Source organism: Apus apus, chromosome 1 (genome assembly GCF_020740795.1).
Source record: "Apus apus isolate bApuApu2 chromosome 1, bApuApu2.pri.cur, whole genome shotgun sequence".
Taxonomy (NCBI): domain Eukaryota; kingdom Metazoa; phylum Chordata; class Aves; order Apodiformes; family Apodidae; genus Apus; species Apus apus.
In genome coordinates this window covers 81520747-81547497 of record NC_067282.1, presented here as the reverse complement: position 1 = coordinate 81547497, position 26751 = coordinate 81520747, and the positions used below count along the sequence as shown (strand labels likewise).

At 49.8% G+C, this 26751-nt stretch overlaps 2 protein-coding genes across 7 annotated transcripts in view; one reads left to right on the top strand and one right to left on the bottom strand.

The window, feature by feature from the left end:
* Positions 1-398: 398 nt before the first annotated feature.
* ADPRH (ADP-ribosylarginine hydrolase) lies at positions 399-10464 on the top strand. Of its 2 annotated transcripts, none has more exons than XM_051608779.1 (4): positions 399-514; positions 1150-1496; positions 7849-8209; positions 8946-10464. In XM_051608779.1, the coding sequence occupies exons 1-4, from the start codon at positions 459-461 to the stop codon at positions 9331-9333; spliced, it is 1152 nt and encodes a 383-aa protein (XP_051464739.1). In that variant the 5' UTR covers positions 399-458; the 3' UTR covers positions 9334-10464. The 2 variants fall into 2 exon arrangements, with proteins under 2 accessions (XP_051464739.1, XP_051464749.1); XM_051608789.1 differs by lacking the exon at positions 399-514 and adding an exon at positions 912-1037.
* A 278-nt stretch (positions 10465-10742) lies between these two features.
* Positions 10743-26751, bottom strand: part of IGSF3 (immunoglobulin superfamily member 3) — a 100136-nt gene continuing 84127 nt past the window's right edge. For 2 of the 5 annotated variants that reach the window (XM_051608726.1, XM_051608746.1), the window contains 4 exons: positions 19938-20348; positions 17766-18173; positions 14520-14945; positions 10743-13757 (listed from right to left, as the gene is read on the bottom strand). In XM_051608726.1, coding sequence (XP_051464686.1) covers positions 13507-13757; positions 14520-14945; positions 17766-18173; positions 19938-20348 — 1496 coding nt within the window. In that variant the 3' untranslated portion in view covers positions 10743-13506. The remainder of the gene's footprint in view (positions 13758-14519; positions 14946-17765; positions 18174-19937; positions 20349-26751) is intronic. The other 3 variants (XR_007888430.1, XR_007888431.1, XM_051608756.1) reach the window with 3 other exon arrangements.

Sequence of the window (26751 nt, the reverse complement as noted above, 5' to 3'; positions counted from 1 at the left end):
CGGGGAAGGCTGGGCAGCCGCCCCCCCGAACCCCTCCCCGCCGTCAGGCTCCCCCGCAGCGCTCGGGGCCGGCACCCCGCGGGAAACCAGCCACCGCTTTCAGTAGGGAAAACAAACAAAACACAACACAAAAAAAAAAAGCAAAGCAAAGCAAAACACAACAGGGGAAACTCGGCCGGCGCCTTTCATTTTTATTTCTTTATGTCTGTCTGTCTGTATTTATTATTTCTCTTAAACCAGAGCTTGCCGTTCCCGAGCGGCAGCTTCATTGCCGAGTTGACAGCTGAAACAGCCCCGGAAAAGGGAGAGGGGGAGAGAGAGGAACACGCGTCTCCTTCCCGAGCTCCCCGTGACAAGGTGGCAGGGGCCGGGGGAGGGAGGGGTCGAGCCGGGGCCCGGGCCGGCAGCGCCCCGGGAGGCCGCCGAGCGGCAGGGCCGGGCCGAGGCCGCGGAGCCTCATGCCTCCCGGGAGCCGGGGCAGGCTCCGGCAGGCCCTGCTGGCGGGGCTGGCCGCGTAAGTACCCGCCGCGGCGGGAGAGGGGCCGCCTGAGGCCGCGGCCCGGCTCCTCCGGAGCCCGCCGGCCTTCCCCGCCTCCGCTTCCCCGGGGAAGGGGCTTGGCCGTGAGGGGCGGGGAAGGCTCCCGGAGTAGCGGGCAGGGGGCAGGGGGCTGCAGACAGCCCCGGGGCCGCTGCCCGTGCGGGCAGCCGCTGGCGCGGCCGGGCCGGGGAGCAGGGCGGACGAGCCCAGGCCCCCCTGCTCGCGGCCTCTGCCTAAGATGGAGGCGGAGCTGGAGCCGCCCTCGTTCCCGGGCTGCTGGCGCCGCTGGGAGCTGAACTGACCGACTTTGCCGGTGCTGTCGGTGAACACAGGGGTTCAGCCACGTCACCTGCAGCCCCGCCCCTTGCTCTTTGGTCTGGGGAGCTTTCTACTACGGAACGCGTGGTTGGGGGCTGCGGGGGCTGCTGCGGGGGCTGCTGCCCCGGGAGGGCCCGGCTGGGCGGCCGCGGGGGGAGCTGCCAGACACGCTCACCCCCCGGTGAGTGCAGGCAGGCGCTAGGCCAGGCATCCAGCCTGCTCAAAAGAGGCTCAACCTGTAAAAAAAACCGCATTTACAATCTCCCGCTTCTCTCTTTTTTTTTTTCCCCTAGCGCTTTCTGCATTGAAACAGTCCTGGGGCAAAGTTCGTGTCCGAAGGGGATGGAAAAGTACGTGGCAGCCATGGTGCTGAGCGCAGTGGGTGACACGCTGGGCTATTGCAACGGGCGATGGGAGTTCCTGCTGAGCGGCCCAGCCATCCACAAGGAGCTGGCGGAGATGGGGGGACTCGGCAACTTCAGCATCCAAGGCTGGAAGGTCAGCGATGACACAGTGATGCACTTGGCCACGGCTGAGGCCCTGGTAGCTGCTGGGAAAAAAACAAGTTTAGCCCATCTCTATTCCCTGATTGCAAAGAACTACAAGGAGTGCATGAATGACATGGAAGGTAGAGCTCCAGGTAATCTCTCCATAATGCTGTCTGGGCAGGGCTGTCCTCTAGCTAACATCTCCTTTCCTCCATCTTGGAGCTGAGCTGGCCCTGTCTCTGCTTTTGGCTGTTTATAACATTAGCTGTATTTCATGTAAAGGCAAAAGTTTTCCACAACGAGTACATCTTTCAGGATCAACTAAAGAGGACAGAGTAAGGCAAGCTGAAGTAGTTGGGTTTCTCTCAACTAGATGAAAAAGATACTGGTTTGCCCACATTTACAAAACATTCTTACAGCAGTGTTTGAGGCCTGGTCTTGAACTCAGGGGAAGGACGCTGGTGTTTGCGCTGAGGATGTGCCTTTTCCTACACTCTGGATTAAAAATGCAAGTTCAGCCAAGTATAATGTGCTTCCTGAGATGCTGTGTTAAAGCAACACTTCTAAACAATTAACACAGAACTTCTCATAATAAATTCAATAAATTACACACATAAAAGTTAATTTAAAGGCACAAAGATCCTTCCTTGGAATAATTAAGTTTATTAAGCATAAAGTCTCCTTCTGGTAGCTCTGCGTGTCTACTTTCTGTCCCAGGACAGTCAGGCCACAGTATTTTTTTCTGAACCCCCTACTACCATCACCTCTCCTTTCTCTGCTTAGACACAGTAGTGCCAAGGCTGGGTCACTGGCAGTTTGTGGCAGGATTCAGGAAGGGTGACGTGACAGGCTGCAGTGGGCAGTGTATGCAATGTATTCCTGTAGTTCCTAGTTCACCCAGGCTTGCTGACCCAGCTTTTTCCTGAGGAGCACATCTCTCTGCTCCCACGGGCCCAGCCTCTTCCGGTTCTTGAATTCAATTTAAACTGGAGCTACTGAGGCTGGGCCTCTAATTTGACTAGGTTGGGTCAGGCAGCATGAAGTATCCAGGAAACACTCCAATTCAGCAATCTTATACATTGAAAATAAATTGCCTAGACATACCTATTTGGAGTGGCCAGAATATATCAAGAACATTCTGGCTTGACATGAAACATGGGAAAGGCCAAATCCTGCATTGCTCTCTTAGGGTCACTGAGCATAGTGTGACACAGCTGTGCATTTCCAAGGTAAACCAGGTTGGAAACTCCAGCGGTTGGAAACTTACCTTTCCACAGTGACCTCCTACCCTTGTTTAAAGAACTAAGCTATCTTTAACCCATATAGTCTCAATTGCTGGAGTAGCCTAATGAACAAAATATTTAGGAAGGGGCACTGCTGCTTGCCAAGGTAGCAGGAGTCGGCAGGTTGAACTTAAAAGAGACACACTGGGGAAGGTCCCCCAGCTGATGGGGCTTGCCAAGGTGGACAAACCACAGACAGCAGTGAGACAGCACCTGAAAGCAATTTTTGCCTCCTTGATGTCTAAGCTTGTGACTAAAACCTGAGGTGAAAAGGAGAAGAACATAAAGTGGTGTAAATGTTAGTAATTAATAACTAAGGATAATAGCAAGCCTGCTACAGTCGTTCTATGAGTAACAGCTGCAGTATGCCCCAAAGCAGTTCTCGTTTGGAAGTGAAGGATTTCGAAGTAGATTCGCGATGGACACTAATCTGAGGGACAAGGAAAGGTCAGGTTGTCTGGCTAAACAAAGAAATGCAACTTCTTTAGTAGGTCCATAGACAAAGTCATAAAATTCTGAGGGAAGTGGGGAAAGTAAAATAAAAAATAGAAGTCTGTTGGGAATGTTCTTGAAACAGCATTCTGGAGTGCTCCTGCTGCAGCCCCAGGAAAGGTGCTGGGCTCTGAAAGCTTAAATCTTGACACTTAACAGTTTAATGCCCACTGATGTACTACCAAAGGGCATACATAATCCATATCCTGAAATGCTGTCTGCAATCTGGAATCTATGCCATATTGATAAATCCTAATGAGAGAAGCTGAGTGTCAATAACTTGTTTCAGCAGTTCAGAGTAAATGGATTTTAACTGAAAATGTAACCCAAGCTGATGCTGTTCCGGCCAAGTTCTCACAGGGAATTGCAGCCTTCCAGGCTGAGAGTGAAAAGTTGCTGCTGCATCTTCCACCGAACAGAGAAGAGATTCCCCCAGGACAGTGGGGGAAAGCCACACTGATGACCCACACAAGGGAGTCCAGAGCTGAAAACCAAAACCTGCAGTAGCAAAGGGATTCTCACAATGTTATGAGTCACCAGACTGTGAGACAGGGTCTCTCAGGTCTGCAGCCCCAAGGGAGAGTTTGCTTTCTTCATTCAATGGCAAGTTAATCCCTACATCTATTAGTGCTCTTTGTGATGTGCCACAGCCCCAAATTCATTGTTCTTCGAAGACAACAAAGCAAATTAAGTGACACAAGCATGGCCATATTTGTTTTTTCATGGTACAACTAAATCTGCCTTCACAGCTCTTCAGGTGACCTGTCTTTTGTTCCAGGTTCTCTACCTGTGGGATTATTTACCACTGTGTGGTTCTTTTAACTCACCTTTGTGTGTGTGTGTGTGTATCAATCCCAAATAACTATTGTTGCCTGTGCTTATAAAGAGTCTAAAGAAGTGCAATGGAAGCCTATTCCAGAAATAATGTCCAGTTGTACTTTACACTTTTTCAGATTGTCATTCTTCAGACACTGCTTTTTGCTTGTATTTCTTCTTTCCTTAGACCAGTACCCTCCTCAGGTTACTTTTAATTTCTTATTCTTAGTACAAAGGATTCCTAACCAGGACTTGGTTCATTTCCAGAAGAGAATTTCCTGATTCAAAAACTGCAGCAGTTTGTTTGAACTTGTTTTTTAAAAAAGACGTGACAACATGATTTCAGCTTAATCTTCCTAAATTGGCTTTCAATTGTTTTAATATTTTAACGGTTTAAATGAGTATAATACTGGTGATAATTCATAAATCACAAGGGTCTTCACTGTTGTGTACTGTTCTTTTCACACTTTTTTTTTTTCATTTTCAGGTTATCACTAATCATTTCCTAAACTAATACACACAGGTTTAAAGATATGAATAAATTGTAATTGCATAATAACCACTCTTTCCTTACAGCTTTAATCTTTGCCACCTTCCTCATTTTCTTTTTGACTGCAGTCAATGCAAGAACAATCTCACTTTTTATCAAGGACTAGAGTTGCCTGCTCTCAAGCTGCCCAAACATGTTCTGAAGAAATGTCTTTCTCACAGTTCCAGCAAGATTACAGAGTTCGTTTTGCTTTTGTTATGCAGATTTTGATCTTAAATTGCCCTAGTCCCTTTGGTCTCTCCCCCTCCCCTTGTCTTCCTGGCAGAAGGTCAGTGTTTCCAGGAACATACAAATAAAGTAGAAGGCACAGCTTTTCTGAAAATGAGGCTTTGTTTGACAGGTTCTTTTTAATGTCCTTTTACAGGTCGTAATTGCAATGCTTAGTATGGTAAGATTTTTGAAGAAATGCCTCAGTTTTCTGTTAATCACTGTGAAGTTGTAAACTATACTGATATACCTCTTCACGATTTTGATGCATAGCAGCCAGCACTGAATTAATAAACTGCATGAAAAGCAGATTTAGAGGCCTGAACGTGTCTCCACTTTGAGACATCATAAAAACAGACTCCCAGGCTGTTCAGTTAGAGGTTGGTGGCCATCAGTCCCAGCACAGTCCAGTGCTCCTCACACCAAACACTCTGCCTATAGCTTCTTCCAGCAGAGAAACATGTTCCCGCAATTTCCACTCTGTAAATTACCAGGAAGAAGGATGTGTAAGGAACTCCAGGAATGATCCAGGGGTTGTCTGGCTGTGTGGCACCACAAAACCAGCAGGTCTCACCTACTGAGAAGAGTGTGACAGTGGCATCACACGAGAGGCTGGTGTTCTGCTGGCACAGCAGGTATGGATGAGGCTGGTGAAAGAGCAGGTCTGGCTTGTGCCTGGGCCATGCTGTGGGGAAATCAAGAGAGCTAAAGTGGCCTGATTTGGGCAGCAACCCACTTTTTCCTATGGGGAAGACTTGCCAAGGCCGTTTGCATTCTCAAGGTTGGTTTCTGTTGGCAGGTTCGCATCGCAAACAGCCCAAGAGCCACAGGACTGAGCTGCTTTTTCAGTTTGAGGCAGCCAGTGATGGGGAGCCAGGCACAGAGGGCTACATCCTCTGCTGATCTAATAAACCTAGAATGTAACAAGACTGTCAGAAAAGAAATACACTAAAGACCCTGAGACCAGAACTAGGAAAGGATCCACATGACCTTATTCCTGACAGCAGCCAGCCATTATTTATTTTTAGCCCATGTCCAGAAGCCAATCTTAACTGGGCTTGGATGTGGTATTTCGGTTACAAGGGTGCTGTAAATGCCATATGCAGCTAAAACACTGCCATATACCAAATCCTACTGCCAAGCATATACATTAAAATGCAGAAGTGAACAGCTCTGCCAAGTACTTAGGGCAGTACCTAAGAAGCTACCAGATCACGGTGATCAAATTGCCCCAAAAGGTAATTGAATTGTAGAATTATATGAAATAAGAGTTATAGGTAGAGTTAATATACGTAGAGTTAATTGTAGAGTTATATGACCAGGCTTCTTCCTCCCTACTCTGTTCTACTTAGTTTGACTTTCAAAGTAACAGAGCACCTTCAAGTTTATCAGCAACCTCTCCTGGTTAGGCCATAAAGTTCAGGAGCAATGGTCTAATTTTGGGTGCATGAGCATGTCAACTGCTGCTGTTACCCTGTGTGTCTGAGAGAGGACTAGACACACTGTGGTTAGGAGAAGACTAGTCTTTGGAGTCCACTTTTGCCGTTCTCCAACACATTAAAACTTAAATGATGCTGCTTGAAAGCTGCCCTTTATTTACCTTTCTGCTGGAAAATAAATATTTAAGATTTGACCAGAAGAAAAGACTAGGAGAAAAAGGCAAGGTAGAAGAGAATCAAAGATGATTTAATGTTTCAAACGTGTTTTCCTTGCACACAAACTTTCGCGCTTAACTCTCAAAACTTGTTTCACAGTCTTGGCTAGGGAAGCTGGCTGAGCTGAAATTGGGATGTGCTTGTGCAGGTGGCTTTATCCTATGAATGTGCTGGACTAACAAATGAGTTTGTGAAGCAGCAACACTGGAAGAAGCGGAGTAATTTCTTTAAAAAGTAAATAGCAAAACTATGAAAGAGATGGAAGTGGGCAAGGAAAAGTTACGGTGTGGCTTCCTACCAGGAGAGGCAAAATTAAGACTATGGTATCAGCTTGGAGCAGGAGAAAACTGAGGAAGAGGGACAAAGTATATGTAGTCTTGGATAGAGTGGAGCATGAAGTCATTATTCCTGTAATGCAAGAGTTAGAGGGGAATGTAAGGAAATTGTCAAATGGCAGTTTAAAATAGAAGGAAATGCTTTGCATTAACAAAGTTGTGGCTCTGGTTACCATGCGATGTTAAAGGAGTCTGAAGGCATGTCTGGGTTCAAGCTTAAGTAGACCAGTTCCTGCTGGTTAGGTGCACTGGGGGTTATTGAACACTGCGTTTTGGATCCATCTTCTGACTCAAGCAGGCTGTGCTCCTCTGTCTGCTGGAAGCCAGGCAGGTCTTCTTGGGGGAATATTGTACTTGCCTCATTTTTTATACTCTTTCCGTAGTTGCCTGTTAGCAGCTGTGTTTGGAGATGAGCTAGTGGGCTGGACAAACCTTTGGTCTGGCCTAGTACAGTTGCTTTTCAGCTTATTGAAGAGGAGTCCAGTAAAGCTATTTATGCAGACGATGTTGTGGTGAGGGAGGTACTACATCTGCTGCTTTCTGGCAAACTAAAACTAGTGAGGGAGATCTGGAAAACATGTCGTATCAGCGAGACAGTGGGAGAGATTCCTGGGGAGCATGTGGAGTCACTGTCTTTTAAGGTTTCTGTAAAGAGGCTAAGCAACTGTTGGGAAAAAACACAAAGGTACTTGGGCATGCCTTGGATCAGGGATCGATGTGATCTGATGGCCCTCCAGATATGTCTGTCTTGATGTATGTGTACGTCATGTACTTAATATTTATAGAGTATGTTTTATAGATAAGTTATTAAATAAATCACATTAAATGTAAATGCAGGCAATGTAAATGACATAAATCAGCAGTGAAATGTTTTTTTTTACTCCCCTAGACCTTTGAATTATTTTAATGAACTGGAAATATCAGGTTTGCTTCGTGATATGCAGGATGCACCAGCAATTTAAGGCAAGAAACAAGTGAGCAGACAACTGATGTTTTTACAGGGAAGCCCAAATCCCTTGCAGAGTAACGCTTCCTTTCCTACTACCCTGCCTGACTTCCCTTCATTCCCGAGCTAGGGAATTCATTCCCTGTTGCCCATTGATGTGTTTCTGTTTCTTTCATTTCTCTCCCTTCTTTCTCTGTTGGGCTCTGCTGCTCCTGTCCAGGTGGCACGTGTATGCAAAATGCGCTGAAACTGGATCCGAGGAGGCCGGATGGCTGGAGGGTCCCATTCAGCCCCCGGGCAGGAGGCTGTGGTGCTGCCATGCGCTCCATGTGCATCGGGCTGCGTTTCTGTCACCCCTCCGAGCTGGACTCCCTGGTGCAAGTCAGCATCGAGAGTGGCCGAATGACGCACCACCATCCCACCGGCTACCTGGGCTCCCTGGCTTCAGCCCTCTTCACAGCTTTTGCAGTGAATGGCGTGCCCCCCCAGGCCTGGGGGAAGGGGCTGCTGGAAGTGCTGCCACAGGCCAAAGCCTACGTGCGGGACACAGGTTTCTTCGTGGAGGAGAACATAGAGCAATGGTGAGCTGCGCTCCCAGCGTCGGGTTTTGTTACAATTATAAAAAACAACCCTCATGTATGAGAGGGTGAGCTTCCAAGTAACCACATTATGATAAACTCCTAGAGAAGCACATGTTTGCCATGGGATCAAATAAATTCAGAAAGTCTCTGAAGTCCCCCAGGGGAAAAATACCTCTAACTTAGTATTTTTTTTTTTTAAAAAAAAGGTCAGGTTGGGCTTGGGGTGTGTAGTCGTGACAGTTTTTAGATCCAGTATGAGGTAGCAGGACTTGTCATCTCAAGCAACTGTGAAGATGGGGAAGCAAGGCCAGGGAGCAGTGCCAGGTTTAGGGCTGAGCTCAGTTTGAAAGTTATAACCAAATCTGGCTGCAGATTCAGAGTGGCCCTGTGCGCAGGGGCACACCCAGACAGGGGTAGATGTACTCTGAATCTGGGAGGATGACTCAGTTCTCACTCTGAGCCTTTGAATCCTGCGTGGTGCGACAGCAGCAGGTGCTGGGCTGCCTTCTCCCATGTGGCTGGAGGGAGGGGAAATCTAACTCACTGAAACATGTCCTTGTGCTTACTGTAAATCATGTCCCTAGTTTGACAAACAGGAGACGCCTTCCATTTTGTCGAGCCATCGCTCCGGGCTCTTGACGTGGCGCGTTTCAGCTGGCACCTGGAGGAGCTCACGAATAGGCTGCTCCTGAAGGATATCTCTTACAGCCCCTCCATCCCATCTCCTCTTTTGCAGGCATTACTTTGAAGAGCAATGGATGAAATACCTGGCAGAGAGGGGCATATCAGATGGGGTCTCGCTGCCTACCTTCCCCCCCAAGTACGGCGTGGAAGAGAGAGACTCGTTCTACACCTCCCTCAGCTATGATGGCTGGGGGGGCAGCAGTGGGCACGACGCCCCCATGATTGCTTATGACGCCCTGCTGGGTGCAGGGGACTCCTGGGAGGAGCTGGCTCACCGGGCTTTCTTCCATGGAGGTGACAGCGACTCCACCGCCGCCATTGCTGCCTGCTGGTGGGGGGCCATGCACGGCTTCCGGGGCGTCAGCGCCTCCCTCTACACCCACCTGGAGTACAGGGACCGTCTGGAGCAGGTGGCCAAGGACTTGTACCGCATCGCCTAGGTGGGGGGCAGCAGGGCCCCCCAGGGGTGTGCTTATCCTCGCTCACTCAAGGACTTGCAAACCTGCTGGATCAAAGCATGCGAGCATAAGCCAGAGCAGTGCTTGTTTTCTGTTTGTGTGTCTTGGCTTTGGAGCTAACTGCTTGTGGGGGAAAAGGAATTAAAAGGGGGTTTGATGGGAGCATGCAACAATGCGTCAGTCCCTCGAGCAGCCAAGTCCTGAGACATCCCTCCTCATCAGCATGGCAGCTGCACATCCACTGGGCCTCAAGGGGAGCAGAAGCACCCACTGCAGCATTGCTAGTGATGCTCCAGCAGCAGAACAGGCAGCAAAACCAACACAGGCTGCCCCCAAGCAGGTTCCTGCCCCTATGAGCATGCCAGAGGGGGCTGAGGGATGCACATCTGGCCGCAGAGGGCAGGCATGGGCTGGCAGAGATGCCTCCTGGTGAACCCATGATGGCTGGCTCATGCTTTCCACCCTGTACTGCTGATGGGGAGTGTCAAGGGACACTGCTGGCCATCTAGCACCGAGCATGTGTAAAGCTGAAACCTCTGCTCACAGAGATTATAGCATAGAGATTATAGAACCTCTGCACAGAGACTATAGCAGGTGCAGCCCAGCAACCTGCGAGGGGTGAAGGGAGCAAACAGCCAGTTGTGCACAGGGACAAGGGAGTTTTCTCATTTTAGGAGAGGATTTAGCAGAGGATTTTTTTGTTTTAAATAAATGTGGGAAAAAACCCAAACCCAACCTGACAACTGTGTCAGCAGTGAATTTTGCAGAATTTCACAGCATGCTTGCTTTACAGGTAAGAATGTATCACACTACTTCCCTAACTCCGTTAATGGGGGATTTCAAGACTAGTGGCCAAATCCTTATTCAAGCTAAATATGGGCAATGAGAAATAAACTTGCATTTTGCATCAGCTTAAGCAACTTCTGCAGTAAACTATATTCTTCTGCTTACATCAAGGTTACAAAAGATTATTTGCTTAACATTTGTTGTGGATAATTCTAGAAAAAATGTTTTTTCTTCAAACCCAGACTATGACACAGGAAAGTACTTGCTGTTTTCAGAGCAATTTCAAAAATGGTGTGTCCCATTCAATAAATAGACCTGAAAAGCCTCTGTTAAATGTTATTTTCTATTATGGGATGAATTCAGGGATGTGAGGGAGAAGTATGAAGAGCCAGGGGGTGCAAGGTTTCTGCAAGCTCCAGCCTGGCAGAGAGAGATGTGCTATGGAGGCGGGAGGAGAGTTGATGTATCAGGGAATAGGGATTGTGGGAGAGGGAGAGGCTGCCTAAAAGGCAAGTGGGCTTAGAAGTTCAGCACACCTTTATGCAGGTAGTGCACATGAAGGCATAATGAAGGCCCAAATCTGATAAAAACCAGCAGCAATAGGATTCACAATTTCAACACAGTTTACTACAGCTCTCAGGTGTGTTGTATAAAACATGTTTTAGTGCAACATAGTACAAAGTTTTTGCTGTTTGTTTTTTTTTTTAAAAAAAAATAATTCCCAAACATTTTTCCACATCATGCATGGATAGGGTCTCTCTCTTTTGTCTTGGGTTCATTTTAGAAAGTTACAGTAGAGAGAGTGGTTTGAAAAGCTTCATGTTAAAACTTGTTACAGGAAGTCTGCCTTATAAAAACAGAAGTTTGAGTCTGGGCAACACAATGCCAGAGCAACAGAGAAATGCCCCTGGCAAGGTACATTCAAGGGACCACTGTGGGAGTAATTTCCCAGGAAAGCCAGCACTTGGTGCAGGAACTGCTGGGCTGGGCTGCGACCTGTTTCAACCAGGGGAACAGGGCCACTGGACACCACTCCAGGACAGCCCTGCCTCAGGTCAAACAGGCTGGAGAGGAGTGTGGCTTGGATGCAGCACAGTGCTCTCTCAGGAAAGAACGGCTCTTGCTGACTTCATTTTCTCTTTTTTCCTTTAAAGCTGAAAAGAGTTGGAGTTCCTGCCCGGGAGCAGTATGTACAGGAAATACTACATTTACAAAACAATACCCACTGGCTGCAGCTGCAGTTGCTGCTTGTGCCTCAGTTCTTCATTTCCATTCACTTCTCATCCCACTCCTCTCTTTACAGACGCCTTATCCAGAAAGGGAAAACAAGTGTGTGGGTGTGTGATACATACATTTGTATAGAAGTGTGATATTATGCATACGCTGGAGTCGGTAAGCAGTTACATCTCGAGGAGGCAGACTCTGCAGAGGGATGAGTGAAAATGGGGCTTCCCAGCAGAAGAAGAAACCAGTGCTGTTCTGATAGAGGAGCAGAGGTGGCTGACTTGGAATGCTGTGGCATGGGACAGAACGGCCATGTGGGTTCTCTCTCAGCTGGGAGAGAAGGATGCATGGTGCAGATCTCCCAGCTGAGGCTTTGCCACCTCTGAAACATCAAGGCATCAGGGTCTAACTGACGGGTGCTACAGAGCATCTGCTGAGGTTCCCTTCTCTTCACAAAGAGCACTCCAATCCTCCCAAAGAGGACAACGGCTGTGGGTATGGCACCTCTTGAACGCGAGGCGGGGGCGGTTCTTGCAGCTGCACCCATCCGCCCTGGTTGGCTTCAGCCATGCTGCAAAAAAAAAAATATGGCCAGATTTGCCAGGAAGACATCAAGGAAGACAACAAAAGGCCATTTTTGGCAAACATTTTCTTCCGCCAGACAATGCTGAGGGCATATTGGGGAGGAGGCGGTTTCCTCCACAGGACAGGGCAGGGGTGCTTGGCATTACAGGGCACAGGAGCTGAAGTGCCCCATGTGGCAAGAGCCCTGATTTGGTTTGCAAGAGCCATATCTTTCACAGAAAGAACAGCATTTCCTGCCACAGTGACTGCCTAGGACCAGAGATGACTTTGCCAGGAGAGAGAGCTTATGGAGAAATGGTTTCTCCTCCTAAAGCTCCAGCAACGACAACGGCAGAAGCACACACACATGCAGGGGAAGATTTCTCTCAGCCCAAGAGAACAGGGAAGCTGTCAGCTTGCGACAGCACCGAGGCAGCACAGGCTCCTTGCCTTGTCCAAGCTCACATCAGGAAGTAGTGCAAGCTGTGAGGAAACTCATGACATGTGGTGGTTAATTGCATGTCCCTGCTGTGTGGCATGGCTACAAATGGACTCCTTGGCTGAACCACCCAGAGGCTGTGAACCCAACTCATGGAGCTTCACCTTTCCCCCTTTCTAGAGTCATTACTTTGGTCATGTTGAAGTCTTCAGCAACTGGATCCCGCCACCTGTCCCCAGGTGACTGAGGCACAGAGGGGGACCCACCTCATCAGAGGTGGCAGCATGAACACCAGGGAGGAGTACGACTCTGGCAAGCTGAACCATATGAGGACCCTCTTTTTTACCAATGAAGGCAGGGTTTTCAGCTGTCCTCCTTCCATACCACGCTTCATCTGCTGGAGACAAACTAAATTGCTTTTGTCCTGACTGCAAGCGCACTGAATATTCAGTCTCTCCAAGATGAGGGAATGGTCCCAAAGGTGAACTGGCCACTCCTGACAGAACAGTAAGATGGAGGCAAGAAGATGCTGAGGCTACAGTCTTTGCAATGGACCTCCTGATAGCCCAGCTAACCTCCTCTGGAGGTCACCTGGCTTTGCCTGCTTTGGAAGAGGGAGTAGCTAGCTCAGCGCACCTTGGGAAAAGACCTTCACCATGGCACCAAGTCTGAGGAGGAAAACCACAGTGTTCTGGAAAGCATATACATTTACTTTCAAAGAGATTGTCCCAGGACCACATACCCCCTGGAACTCCTCTCTGTGCAGAGGGGGAAGGAAGCCTACAGTTCAGTTCTTTGAGCGTATGAAAAAGGAATGACAACAAAAAAGTAAGAGCCCAAAGGACAGCAACTGATGGGAGAAAAAATAATCTGAGAGAAACATCATCCACTATGTACAGCAAGTGCAGGGACCCTTCGTCCATCAGGGTGAGAAGGCATGTTCCCACTGCTGGAGGAAGCCTGGGACCTTCCTGTCTCTGCCAGCTGGGCACTCTGTAGCGCTCAGCTGCCAGGCTGGAGCACAGACACTGAAACAAATGAAACAAGAACAACAAAAAACACTCTGTTCCTTAGGGCTCCTGGTGTGTCTCTGCTTCTCTCTCTCTTTCTCTCTCCATGTCCTCCTGGGTGCCTCTGGGTCTTTAGTCTATGGTTCCTGGGTGGATGCTGAGGACTGGCGGCTCTAGGCAAGTGGGAGAGTAGTTGAGGTGAGGCTCTTTGATCCACAGCAAGGGGACCCCGTTCTTGCCCTCCGAGTTCTTGCTGGAGTTTCGGCTCTTGAACCGCACCAGGAGGATGGTGATGATCAAGATGCCAAAGATGGGGAAGGGGTAGAAGAACACAAAGTAGAACAAGGCGTCATTGGAGCAGATGACAGACTGCAGGGTAGAGCCTGGAAAGAGATACAGGATGGTCACACATCACAGCTTCTCTGCAATGCACAGCCTACAAACTTATTCAGAAACATGATGCTGAAGAATCTGTGTCTATGCAGGAGGTGGGGCTCCAAGAAAAATACCAATATAAAACAGAGCAGAAGAAAAGTGCTGTTGCAGGGCATGTTTTGGCATGTTCCCCCCAGGAGTTCCTTCCATGAGTACTATAGTCCTCCCTGGGCTGATGCCTTAAAAATGTGGAGAGCCTTGCAAAGAATCATTACCCTCAGTGGTGGTACACAGAGGCAGCACTTCAGGGTATCTGCTGTAAGGGCCCACAAAACTCTCATGACCTCAGTTATCTCTGGGACCTCTAAATAATCCAATGGCTTCCAGAGCTACCGGAAGGAGACCCTTAAACCACAGCCTTGTGCAGAGCTAATGCAACTTCCAGGGTGCTTTCCAAAGGGAAAGGCTAAAACCCAGTGGGGGTCAATGTCCACCTCCACTGACCTGAGACACACCAGGTAGATCAGATTCATTAATGCTGAGGGGCGCAGAGCCCAAGCACAGAGCTAAATGCAGTGCAGGTGCTTGAGCCCAGCCCAGCCAAGACCTTGGGCTATGAGCCAGCAAGCTGACTGGAAAAGCACCAGCACCACAGACTTGCCCTGGTGCAGGCGAGACCCAGTCCTGCTCACTCCTTTTTCCCTCGGTTGAGCCAAAGACGCGGGAGATGCTGGAGCCATGCCCTCACAAGGCCAGTCGCCTCTTCTCACCTGCATCCTGCACGTGAACAGCGACTGTCCCCGACTCCTCCTCCGCCAGCCGGTACCACACGCCAGTGGGGTCGGCCAGCCACTCCTCCACACGGCAGGAGTAGTTGCCAGTGTCAGCTCTGCTGGCCTGCAGCACTGTCAGCCGGAAGAGCACTGCCGAGAGCCTCTGGAAGCACAGCCGGCCCTCCCAGCGACCTGCCTCGGGGCTGAAGACAGCATCGGGGCCCACACTCAGCACTACCTCCCTCTCCTCCTCCTCCTCTTCCTCTGCCCGGCTGCCCGCCTCTTTGGCCTGAAGGTTGTACCATGTCACTGCAAAGTGGGAGTCCGGGCTGGAGCGGGACAGGATGCTGCAGTCCAGTGGGAAGGACTCCTTCTCCTGCACCGTGAGGTTGGCGGTGGCTGTGTCCACCTGCAAGGTGGGATCTGAGATGACAAAAGGGGAGAGGTGAGCACTGAGCAAAATGCTGTCATCAAAGCCATTCTGCCCTGGCAACAAACTGTCATGACTGCGGTGCTGGGTGCGATCCAAGCAAAACCCAAAGGCTTAAAGCAGCCTGCCAGGTACCTCTGTGGTCAACCCCGCAGGCGCAGCACCTTCACCTCACCGCACACCACCTGGCAGAGAGTCAAACAGGAGCTGGCTGCAAGCACCAGGCTACCATGCTGCCCACACAGACCCTCACACCACAGGCGAGTGTGTGAGAGAAGAAAGCTGCTGCAGCTCATGCAGACATGCTACAAGGACACATTCGGAAACTTGGTTTGTGTGCTGAGGAGCAACGTACTAATATGTCCCCGGCTACTGGTGCAAAGAACGCTGCACTCCATGCTTATTTTTTGTATTTCTTTGAGGGTGCTCAAAGGACTTGAGAATCAGTATGACAGAAGAGGATTTTTTTCCAGCAATTGGGGAAGTTAGTTAGGTAAGAGGTTTCTCCGTGGAGATGTTCTCAGCACAGACACAGATAGGATGCTTCCAAAGGTCTCCCTCTCATTTTTTTTTTCTTCTTCTTTCTCTAGTGCTTGCTGTAAGACTAAAGAGATGTTTTTACCTAACTGAGACATAGCAGCGAGAACCCAAGATGAGCAGATTAAAGGATGACTTCAAGAGCAATTAACATTTGTTTTAGTCATCTTGCCAGGGAACACATACTCCAGAGATCACAATCAGTTCAGATCTAAGCTTTCATTTAAAGATTAAAAAGCCCTTTCTGACGTGGGAGCTGAGCAGAAGGGCAAGCTGATAGCTTATGGAAGAAAGAGGTGCTTTCTCCTCCTGCAAAGATAGCTGGCCAAGCCCTCCCTCACGCAGAGCCTGGGCATCCCTGCAGGAGCTGCCATGCCCCAGCTCTCATCAGCTGCTGTGGCAACAGTGGGCCTTCTCATTAGAGCACCTGCCCTACACTTTTTAAACGGTCCCGTAAGGAAAATCTTAATTAAGGCCAGAATTCTTCAGGCCATAGACAACATGACTGTTTTCAGTTCACATCTTCCCCTGGGAATACTCCTGGGCAGAAAGAGGAATGAGGTAAGTCCTGAGATTTCGGGGACTACTGTTGTTCATGATTATAGTTCTGAAAGAAGAGTGTGGAGATCCTCACTAATGAGACATGAGTCACAAGCAAGTTTAGTCATTTTGTTAAATACTGGCTGCTATGAAAGAAACACAAACAAGAAGAAAGCATTTTTAGAAAAAACTATATTGAATTAGTGCACTTCCAACTCCTTTTCCTCTTCCCACTCCACATCCTTCCACAATACAAAATGAGCCTCAAGGATCTTCCCTGCTGATCATTGCCCCCTCCATGAGGGCTGGCCATTCTCAGCCTGGATGAAGAGCTGCACTTACAACCATGTGGGCATGCAGGGTACAGGGATTGCCTGGGGTGGGGGTCTGCTCCAGCCATCTTGGCTAGTGAAATTTTCCAAACAAGAACCTGGCAGATAAGGGCTGTGCTGTCCACCGACAGAGCTCCTCCTTCACAGTATAAATCTTCTCTGCCAGGAATGACCACTTTCAGAATCTTACCCTTTTGCCAGCTCCATCACAGCATTAGGAGGCTGACACCTTGCTGGGATGGGCAGACATAAAGCACCAACCACAGCAGTCCTTGCAGGGTGGTTGCTTTACATGCTGCAAAGTCCCCAGCAAATGAGGACCATAAATGTTATTTGACCTACAGCCCTTAAGACAGACATTTAATCTTGAGTCATTTGCCTCTAAAACTAGGGAATCCGTATTTCCCAAGGTAAATCATCTTTGCAGTTTATCTGTTGTTAAAACAGAAGAAACTTATCAGAGTACCCTCGGAATCCACTTTTTAGGGTTTAGGAGTCCACAAGTGCTGGTCAGTCTTGAAGCAGCACCTTTAGATGCACAAGAGCAGGCAATTCCACTGTGTCTTAAGTCAATCAAGTGGGGAAGATGACCAGCTTGGCCCAACAGGGAACTCCTTGTGGAGCTCAAGAGGAAAAAGAAATTGTATCATCTTTGGAAGCAAGGTCAGGCTTCACAGGAAGATTACAGAGCTGTGGTTTGTATGTACAGGGAGAAGGCACAAAAGGCCAAAGTTCAGCTGGAGTTGAAACTGGCCAGTGATGTGTCAGATAACAAGAAGGGCTTTTTAATGTATGTTAATAGCAAGACAAGGTCTAAAAAAATATAGGATGGATACTTGTTGAAGATGGTCATCTGACAAAGAGGGATGAAGAAAAAGCAGAGGCATTCAATGCTTCATGTTTTTTGTCTCAGTCTTTAATAATACCGATAGACCTTGCGCTGTCTGGTCGCCTGAGTAGAAGGACCACGAGTGTGGGAACAGTGACTTTCCATTTGTGGGCACTTAAATTCTAAGGGACCAGCTGTACCACCACGTGAATGTTCACAAGTCCATGGGACCTGATGGCATTCATCCCAGAGTTCTAAAGCAGCAGGCAAACGTTATGGCAGGACCACTCCTCATCATTTACTAAAGGCAAGTAAATGAGGCTGGGGAGGTCCCTGCTGACTGGAAGCTAGACAATTATTCCAATCTATAAGAAGGGTGTGAGGGAAGACCCAGGAAACTACAGACCTGTTAGTCTAACATCAGTTTCTGAAAAAATATGCAAAAACTGATACTAGGTACTACTGAAAGGCCCTCTGCCCAGACCCACTGTTTATGGCAGACAGATGCTGACTCACGCTTGCAGTCCAAGAGGGCAGAGCACTGCTCAAGGCTGTTGGCATGAGACCCTCCTCACCTGGCTGCTTGACGGTGAGGGTGGTGAGTCCAGAGAGGTCCTCTGCCCGCTTGTACCAGCGGTCGCTGGGGTCAAGGAGCCACTCTTCCACACGGCAGTCGTAGGTCCCACTGTCCTGCACAGTGGTGTTTTGGATGGAGAGGAGGTAGAGACCCGGGGATGGGCTCTCCAGGTGCAGCCGGCTCCGCAGGTCACCCAGCACCACCAGGTCCCCGTAGCCCAGGATGCTCTGACGGCTCAGTCGGGCCACTGCCTCCTTCTCTGGGTGGCCTGGCCGCCAGACATACCACTCCACTGAGAGCTGAGACGAGGGGCTGGTCCGGCTGCTGACCAGGCACTCCAGGGTCACCCACTGGTTCTCCAGCACTGTGATGTTCTTGTTGGTCTGGTTCACCTGCAGGCGGTTATCTATGGGAAAAGGTCATTAGAAATGCAAGATGACTGAGGACTGCAAGGGGTCTACCCACAAGCCCTTCCCACATGGCCACTATCCTGGGGTGTGATGAAAGAAATGAGGAAGAGGAGGTAAAAGAGATGCGGGTAAAAAAAAAGGAAAAAATAATGCAGGACTTTTGTTTTTTAGAGTCTTCTGGAAACCTCAGGGTAGCCACCAACAACATTCCATTCATCAGCACAGAGAACTGGAAACCCACGATTGCCCAGTAGGACCTGGAGAGGTCCTAAGAGCACAGACACCTTGTGAAGGGAGGTAACACCTCAGTCTTTTCTCATCCTCCTCCAGGGACAGGGCAGTAGCCCAATCATACCCCGAGCAGTAAGCCCTCCTGTAGTGAGAAAAGGGAAAAAATCAAGGTGGAGAAAGGATGGCTGGTTACAGGGAATCACCACTGCAAAACGAGAAGTGGCATGAGGGCAAAGTTACACATGGTGTTTTGCTGCCTTGGGAATGTCCCTGGTTTTTGCTCCATAATTTCATTGATACACTCGGGGAGGGACGGGGGGGAAGGGAAGGTACTGCAATCAGATCTTTTATGTGAAATGACGTGTTGTACACTCCTAACTCCTTCACCACTTCTTTCCAAGGGCATGGTTTGGACTTTCCTGGTACAGTCACTGTAGCAAGAGATAGGCACTGTACTTCCCAGAGAGAGATGGGCAACACAAAGGAGGGGGCAGATGACAGCCCCCTACTCCCTGACCACTCCACAGGCATCACAGGACTTTGCAGACAAGAACAAGGAGCTCAGACTGGCAGTGAGTGGCAGGCTCTGGCCTGCTGTGCTCCCTGTGTGACCAGGCAAAGCTGCACCAGAGACCATACTCAATATATCCCTCTTGCATCCTTGTCCACTGAGCCTGTGTCTAGCCAGTCAAGTCCAGACAGAGAAAATGCATTAAGCATCCTAGTCTGGCCCTGATATCCAGGTGTGTCCCTCCTGCCTGAGGGATTTTATTCTCCAGAAAAAGGCATGTGGAGCAAGCAAGGCAGGCTTCCTTGTGAAGTACTGCTGCCCTGCCTCAGCAGTACCAGGCTCCTCTCCAAGACGGTGCTTGCCTCCCTGCATCTCCTCTTTGCATGAAGTAAGGGTTCTGTCCTCAGATCATGGGGGCCATCTTTAGCTCCATCATTGGCTAATCTTTACCAGTGATGTCTGCTTCCACAGAAACCACCAGCAGAGCAGATTTCTTCTTTTCTGGCAGCCTGCTCCCCATCTCATTAAACTTGTTACTCTCATCTCATGTGCACAGCGCAGAGGGAAAAGAGACAAGGCTCCCCACGCCTGCCAGGATACAGGCATAGAGTAAAATTAAACTGTGTGCAAAACATAAAAATGCTTTCACAGGCAGGCACACACCAGTTCTCTCTCAGTAGGTCGCTAGTCGACAGTCTTACTACATGATGCTCTTAAGGATAAAGAAACCTGGCTGGGTACAGCAGTGCTTTAGATAGCTGGGGAAGGACAACCTTCATGTGGGGACACTGAAATACACACTAAGCCAGCCTAAGTGGAGGAGGAGGGTAACACCGAAGAGGGAAAACATTCCTCTTCATGTAGGGACATGCAAGCATGAGGATGCAAGGAGGGGGTGACAAGGCTGCAGCAGAAGGAAAAGCAGAGCATCCCTGTTGTTCCAGGAAAGCTCGGCGAGCTCATGAGCCGTGCGTGAGAGCTGATGCCAAGAGGACCCCACCAGCATGCTGTGTGGTACCTGGCTGCTTGACAGTGACCTCTGTCCGTCCCGACACCTCCTCAGCCAGCTTGTACCAGGCGTGGTTGGGGCTGAGCAGCCACTCCTCCACGTGGCAGTAGTAGCTGCCACTGTCTCGGACCTCTGCCCGCTGGACCGTCAGGCTGAAAAGCCCCCCTGACGCCGAGCGCTCGAACTGCAGCCGGCCCCGCAGCCCCTCCTCCTCGGCGTAGGTGCCATACTCAAAGGCCGAGCTGTGGGTGGTCTTCAGGATGAGCTTGCCATCAGCATCGGAGGGCTTGTGGACATACCACAGCACAGCAAAGTGCGAGTCAGGGCTGGTCTGGGATTTCACTGAGCAGTTGAGGGGGATGGGCCGGTTCTCCACCAGAGTGATGCTCCGCTTCGACTTGCTCACCTGCAGCTTAGTGACTGTGAGGGGGAAACGGAGAAGCATGAGGAGAGGTGGGTCATTAACGTAGAAAAGAAATGCACCCAACTGCAGGCATGGCTGCTCTTGCCTAGGTCCCACTCACACTAGACCTTTAAGAGAAAGGCATTTAGAAGTTCTCCTACCAAATCTCTCTTCTTTCATGCCCCACTCTACTCCTGGACCTTCCCATCATGTCTCTCAGCAAGAGGCTGGTTTTTCACAGTCTGTCCTTTGCAAGATTCCCTTTTTCAATTCACTGTGGTCTAAGCAACAAGACTACACCCAGACTCTGTGGGTTTTTTCATGATGAAATCATACCACTTGCACCTCAGGGCAATGAGATGTTGACCAGTTCCAGAGAAAACCATTTCCAGGAAGAGTGAATTAAACAAGGCTCTCCTGTTACATGCCAGCCATCTCAGTAACATATAATCCACAGGCACACAATAGCTAGGGGAGCAAACAGGCACAACCGGAAAAAAAAAAAACAAGAGCACTAGCCTGGAAAGGATCAGGGGAGAGCAAGCGCTGCTCCAGCAGCCAGAAGCTCTGGCTTCAGGTCCAGCAGACCTCACAGCCTGGACAAGCCACAGGCACATTACCTCCCTCGGCTTCCCAAGTTCGACCACAGTTCCCACATGGGTAGCCAAGTGATCACACAGCGTCAAGGATGACATGGCAGTGTCATTAGCTTTTGTCCCTGCAGGGAGAGAGACACGCTGGTTTCCAATTCCTCTCTCCCTGCAGGAGCAAGAAGTAAAGCTTCCCCTGCATGTGCTCAGGCTGTGCCTTGTTGCTAAAGCCTTGACCTTGATCCAGGGCATTCCCGTCTGCACCTGAGGACACAAAGCGCCCTCCTGTGACACTTGCGCTCTGTGTGCCCCGGAGTCTGGCTGGCTACAGGCCCGAGGAGAGGAGCAGCTCCTGGCCAGACACACCACTCCTCCCAGCAGCTCTGCCAGCACCTCCCCTCCTTTGCCTCTCCTCTCCTCCCACAGCAGTTTCCCTCTCAGAGGGGGCACGCTGTCTTGCCACCAGGTGAAGGGATTCTGCTGACAACTAGTAAATCTCCCAACAAAAACTAGCAAGCACCCTGGACACCAGCAGCACGAGGGAAATGTGTGGTACCATGGGCATGAACAACTGAAGGCTGCCAGGGGAGTTGTGCCCATCCGCATGCTGGAAACCCATCCTACACATCCTGTGTTTTCAGGGAAGCAACACTGTCTCCTCTCTCTCTCTCCGAGGCACAGGCTCCTCTGTTTGCATCACACTTTGCTTCCAGCTTCCCCTGGGCCCTGGTGTCTCGGATGCCTGTCAGCACAAGCGATGAGCACTGGGGCAAGGGGAGGACAGGCACAGGCAAACAACATGAAATGAGAGGAACTCCCACCACAGCAAAGCTTTTTGCTCTAACACAGCAACTGAGATAGGCATCCTGGTAACGCATCAGATGTTCCCCTGGAGCCTGGATCGCCTGTGGCTTTAATCAGTATGTTAATAAAGACTCCATGGCTGTGTTACGGGTATGGCACACAGACAGTGGAAGGAGGGAAGGAGGGAGGGAAATAATCCCTTGTTTTTCCTCCCTGGGGACTTCAACCTAATGGAGAGATTTAGCATCACCCTATTGTATATCTGTTGTACCCCAGACACACTCCCTCCCCTTTGTTTCACTTCAGAGCAGCAGCCTTAGCCACCCCACCCACACTCATCCCACCTTTTTGGCTCACCATTGGTTAAGAAAGGTTATTTCAAGCATTAATCAATCTTTCGAGTCCCTGAGAGATGAAACAATAAAGAGGAAGGTGATTCTCAGCAGTCTCCTTTCTCCCCCAGCCCCCTTTCCAAACAGTTTATTTTTAATTGGTACTGGATTATTTTCTGCAACTGTTACTAAGGAAACCTCTGTTACTATAGCAACCATGTATGTTAAGTCAGTAGCCCTATATCTATTAAAATGCAGTATACACACATGCTGTGTGTGGTGGGGTTGCTCAATATCAACACAGACACGCACAGAGCCACCCAAGGTATGCACAGACCAGAGCTGCTGAAATGCAAGCATCCCTTCCAGTGCTCTTGCAACATCGCAGCACCTCCAGGAGATGAAAATGAGGACAGGCACTTAATTTTTAAGCCTCGTGTTTGGGGCAACCAACCTGCACCTTCTACATGACAGATGTATTTCAGGGCAGATGACAGCTTGCTCCCAGACAGTAATCACAGCAATTCTCACTGCGTACAAACATCACGGACCCTGAGCTTATCCAAGGGCTCTTGGATGGCTTCCATGCAGCTTATTCTGCTTCCATTTGACATTTGGGAAGATGTCTTCTTTTGTGGGGGTGAGAGTGATGGGGAAGAAATCTTACTAACTCCAGCAAAAATGAGATCCTAAATTCCACGCACAAGCCCCAGCCCCCCCTGCAGCCGTTGCAGCCAATATTCAGGAATATGCCCACACATGCACAGGGTCCCCCAAGTCTTGACGAGATGATCACTTCATCCCTGACAGGGAATTACAGGTCTTTCCTTTGCTAGACTGCATGTGCTTGCACAGGTTCGTAACACCATGCACAAAGTTTCGTCTAGATTAGAGGTATCGGTGATACATAATGACACTCCTTGCCAATGCACTTCTCATCTAACATGACTTATTTTCCTAACAGAGACACACCATGGAAAAATGCAAGTGCAGGTTTTGTTTCCATCCCACAACATTAGAGAGAGTATTCTCAGTCTTTTCCAATCTACAAACACCGAATGATTTCCCATCCAGGCACCGGCTCCTGCACAGTAAATTCATATCTACCTCTTCTTCATTACCTTTTGCATATCCTATAGAAATAATTCATGGCTTTTACAGACCACAGGCTGAAAACTGCACAGAGGTGACCTTGGGGCAGCTTCACCTTCTGGCTGCAGGCTGGTTTGCTTGCTCATGCAGGGCAGAGATCCTCTGCCAGCACTCTGGTTAAGACACTGGAAGCTTTGTGGGGCTGCTCACATTTCTGCTCTCCTATAGGAGGAGAGGATGGTGGACCATCAGCCACCATTCACAGATATGCAAACTAATCCAAAAGGCTCATTTTGCACTCAGGAACAACGATTTAAAAGAAAAAAAACCCCACAACAATCCTGACATTAGGCATCCAAGGTGATGGTCATGGTGCAATACAAGGCCAGTGACTCCATCTCTCTCTATTCTGGTGCTAAGTCTACTCCAGTGCAAAGTAGGTCTCACGCCCCATGCAGCTTGCCAGGTCATGTTTAAAGATGCCTGCATGACACAGAAATGACTGTAGCTGCTGATGCATGAGTGAGATTGCAGGAAGACTGACAACCCAGGCACTGAGCCAGCCAAACCTCGCCTTCCTGACACGGGGGAAACACCCTTTCCTGGCTTGGTGATTTGCCTCGGCAGAGAGCCACGAAAAGGCTTGGCCTTCAAATGCTGAGTTGATCGAGCCTGCCCCAGGGGCTGGGGTTTCGGTGTCAGGGCAGGGCTGCTCCAGGTCACTGCCAAGCAGCAGAGGAGGTGGGCGCAGCGATGTGAACAGGCATGGCTACATGGCATTTTCTGCTGCACTGTCAAGAGGCTGATGTTCTCTTAACAGCCTCCCAAACATCTGCTTAGTGAGGGAAACAGGTGCATGTGTCTAGGTGAAGTTATCATGCATATCATCTGCAAACCATAAGCCTGTTGCCACAATGTCTCCTGGCTCCCTGGAGGGTGCCAGTAAAGACGATATCATACCTTGATGTACTGTAATTGGCCCTACATACACTATTAAGTCTTTCAATTTACACTGGCAACAAGTCATAGTTAAAAAGCTCATACTTTTTTTAAGCTTGCCTGATCTCCCAGCCCCTGTGAAGCTATGCAACCTGTGTGAAGATCGTGTGCAGGTGTTGAACTCTGCAGTGCTGCTCAGGCAGGGCCTCTGCAGGCAGTGCCAGGACCAGAAGACATCAGCTACCCAATAGCACGGAGACATGCTCTCCTGCACCACTGAGGGCATCCTGCTGCATCTGCTGGAGGAGATGCAGGAGGTCCAATGGGTAATGACTGGCACTAGAGCCTAGCCAGGACACAGGGGATGTTACATGCCTCTTAGGTGGGAGAGGCTGGCAAAGACACCAGGTGTCCCCAGCAAGCCATGCTTACTAGACACCTCACTTAACAGACTGTCCTCCATTGTCACAGTCCTTTTGCACTAATTTCCAGGCTGAGGAAAATGTCCCCACTCATCTGCAGGGACAGACTTTGTCTCAGGACACCTGCGGCAGCCTCTAGTCCTCTAAGCTTGCACCTCCGGGCTGGAGGTCAGACACACCTTACAACCATGGCAGGCTACAACATGGCTAGGTGCTCTACAAGCTGATACATACAGTAGGGGTTGTCTACACACCATCCAACAAAGCAATCAGATTCTTCAGGCTGGGCATGAGGTAAGCACAGTTATACAAATATTTGGGGGAAGGGAAAGCAGTCATCAGAGGAAGAGGACAGAGGCAGTGCCACGATTCACAGCTTTTCTGCTGACTCGCTGCCGTGGTGAAGCCACTTGGCTCCCTCCTCTCTGTCTCCTAATCATCAAGGAGAGGTTACAACACTTAATTTTACCAAAGCACTTTGCAATCTGTACCTAAAAATGCCGTGATAAAAAGATGTTCTGTCTCAGACTCCTTACATCATCTTTTCTTGTAGGAAGCAAGAAAACACAACAGCAGGAGTTCATCTCCCTCCTGGGAGCCACTATTAGCAAGACCTGGGAGTGGCAATATTTAATTGAAGCTGAAGACACCCTCCCACCAAAAAAGCCCCTTACAAAACCCCAGTGTGCTGCCCTGCAGTGAAGGAGGAAGGGGCTGCCAGCCAACGAAGGAACCAGCTCTGCACGAGCCAGTGGCCATGCCACAGGAGTGGGCAGGGGGACAGCCACCACCAGCCACAGAGTCCCCAGGGGGCCCTGTCACCATAGCAGAAAGGCAATGTCCCACTTTGAAGGCTGCTGCCCTCTGGGGAGAGCTCCTACAGAAAACACTCTTGCCTGGAGAGAACTGATGAGAGTGTTGTGAGAAGTTTTCCTGGGGAATGTCCTAGTTTTAAAAGTCTCCGTCAGGATTTCACTGTGCCGAGGGGTTTGTGTGCCCGGGGTGGGGAGCAGAAAAGAGGCCAATCCAACCTGAACCTATTCACGGTTGTTCTGGTTTGGTGGGTTTTTTGGTAGCAGGGGAAGGGTGCCAGGAGTGGTTCAGGTAAGAAGCTGAGAAGCTCCCCCTGCCCCAGAGGGACAATAAATGCGCCTCTGCCATTAACATACGAAAGAACTGATGTAACACCTGAGCAGAGAAGGAGGGGGAGAAGAGCTGTGCTGGGAAAGGAGAGCGGGGCTGGTGGTTGGTGAGGAAGAAGGGGAAGAAGGTGCCCAAGCAGAAGTTTCCCTGCAACCCACGGCGAGATGGCAGCTGTCCCCCTGCACTCATGGAGGAACGTGGTGGAACATTCCCTGAAGGCACCAACTTGGCCATTGGACTTGGAGTTTGTGGCCAGAGGATTTGCTGCCTATGAACTCTGATTGCGAAGCTTTGGAAGACCCCGGTGCCAGGGGAGGTGGCTGTTCTCGAAGCAGCCCGTGACTCTGTGGGAAGCCCAGGCTGGAGCAGCTCCGGACCTCGTGGGAAGGACTCATGAAGGAGAAGGTCATGGAGGATTCCCTTCCATGGGAGGGACCTCATGGGGAAGCAGGGCAGGACTATAAGGAATCCTTCTTCCTGAGGAGGAAGGAGCAGCAGGAACCACCAGCCTGTGAAGTGACTCTAAACCCCATCCCCTGTCCCCCTGTGCCGCTGGGGGGAGGGAGGGAGAGAAACTGGGAACAAAGGAAGGGGAAGAAGGGAGGGGTGGGGTAACATATGCAAGCCCTGCTCTGTGTGTTGTCTGTGTCCTGTGTGTGTTTGATTAGTGGGAAATTAAATTATTATTTTTTCCCCCAGGTAAGTCTGTCTTGCCCAGGACCTTAATTGGTGAAGAACCCTCCTTGTCCTTTGTCTCGACCCAGGAGCTTTGTCCTCCTCATCCCAGAGTGAGTGTGTGTGTGTGAGAGAGAGAGCTGAGTGAGCAGCCATGGGGCCGTTTCCTTTGTTGTCGTGTTGGGCCCAAAACAGGACAATGGTTTAACACCACACATGGGGTTTAGCAGGTCGATCAGGAAAGACTCATTTCCAGGAGCATGGCCCCCAAGCAGCTCTTTCTTTGAGGTGCACATCTGTTCTTGGCACCCTCAGTATACAGCCCTGGAGGGCACTTGGGTGGGCTTTTGGCACAAACTCAGCTAACACCTCAGCCTGTGGTCACAACCCAAAGGTCCTCCATAATTTGCCCCTCTAGAGCCT

What these genes read in the sequence shown, in the direction of transcription:
- ADPRH (XM_051608779.1), top strand. Translation starts at nt 459, where the DNA reads ATGCCTCCCGGGAGCCGGGGCAGGCTCCGGCAGGCCCTGCTGGCGGGG. An exon ending in CTGCTGGCGGGGCTGGCCGC is followed by an intron (nt 515 to 1,149) that starts GTAAGTACCCGC and finishes TTTTTCCCCTAG; the next exon opens with CGCTTTCTGCATTGAAACAG. An exon ending in CATGGAAGGTAGAGCTCCAG is followed by an intron (nt 1,497 to 7,848) that starts GTAATCTCTCCA and finishes GCTCCTGTCCAG; the next exon opens with GTGGCACGTGTATGCAAAAT.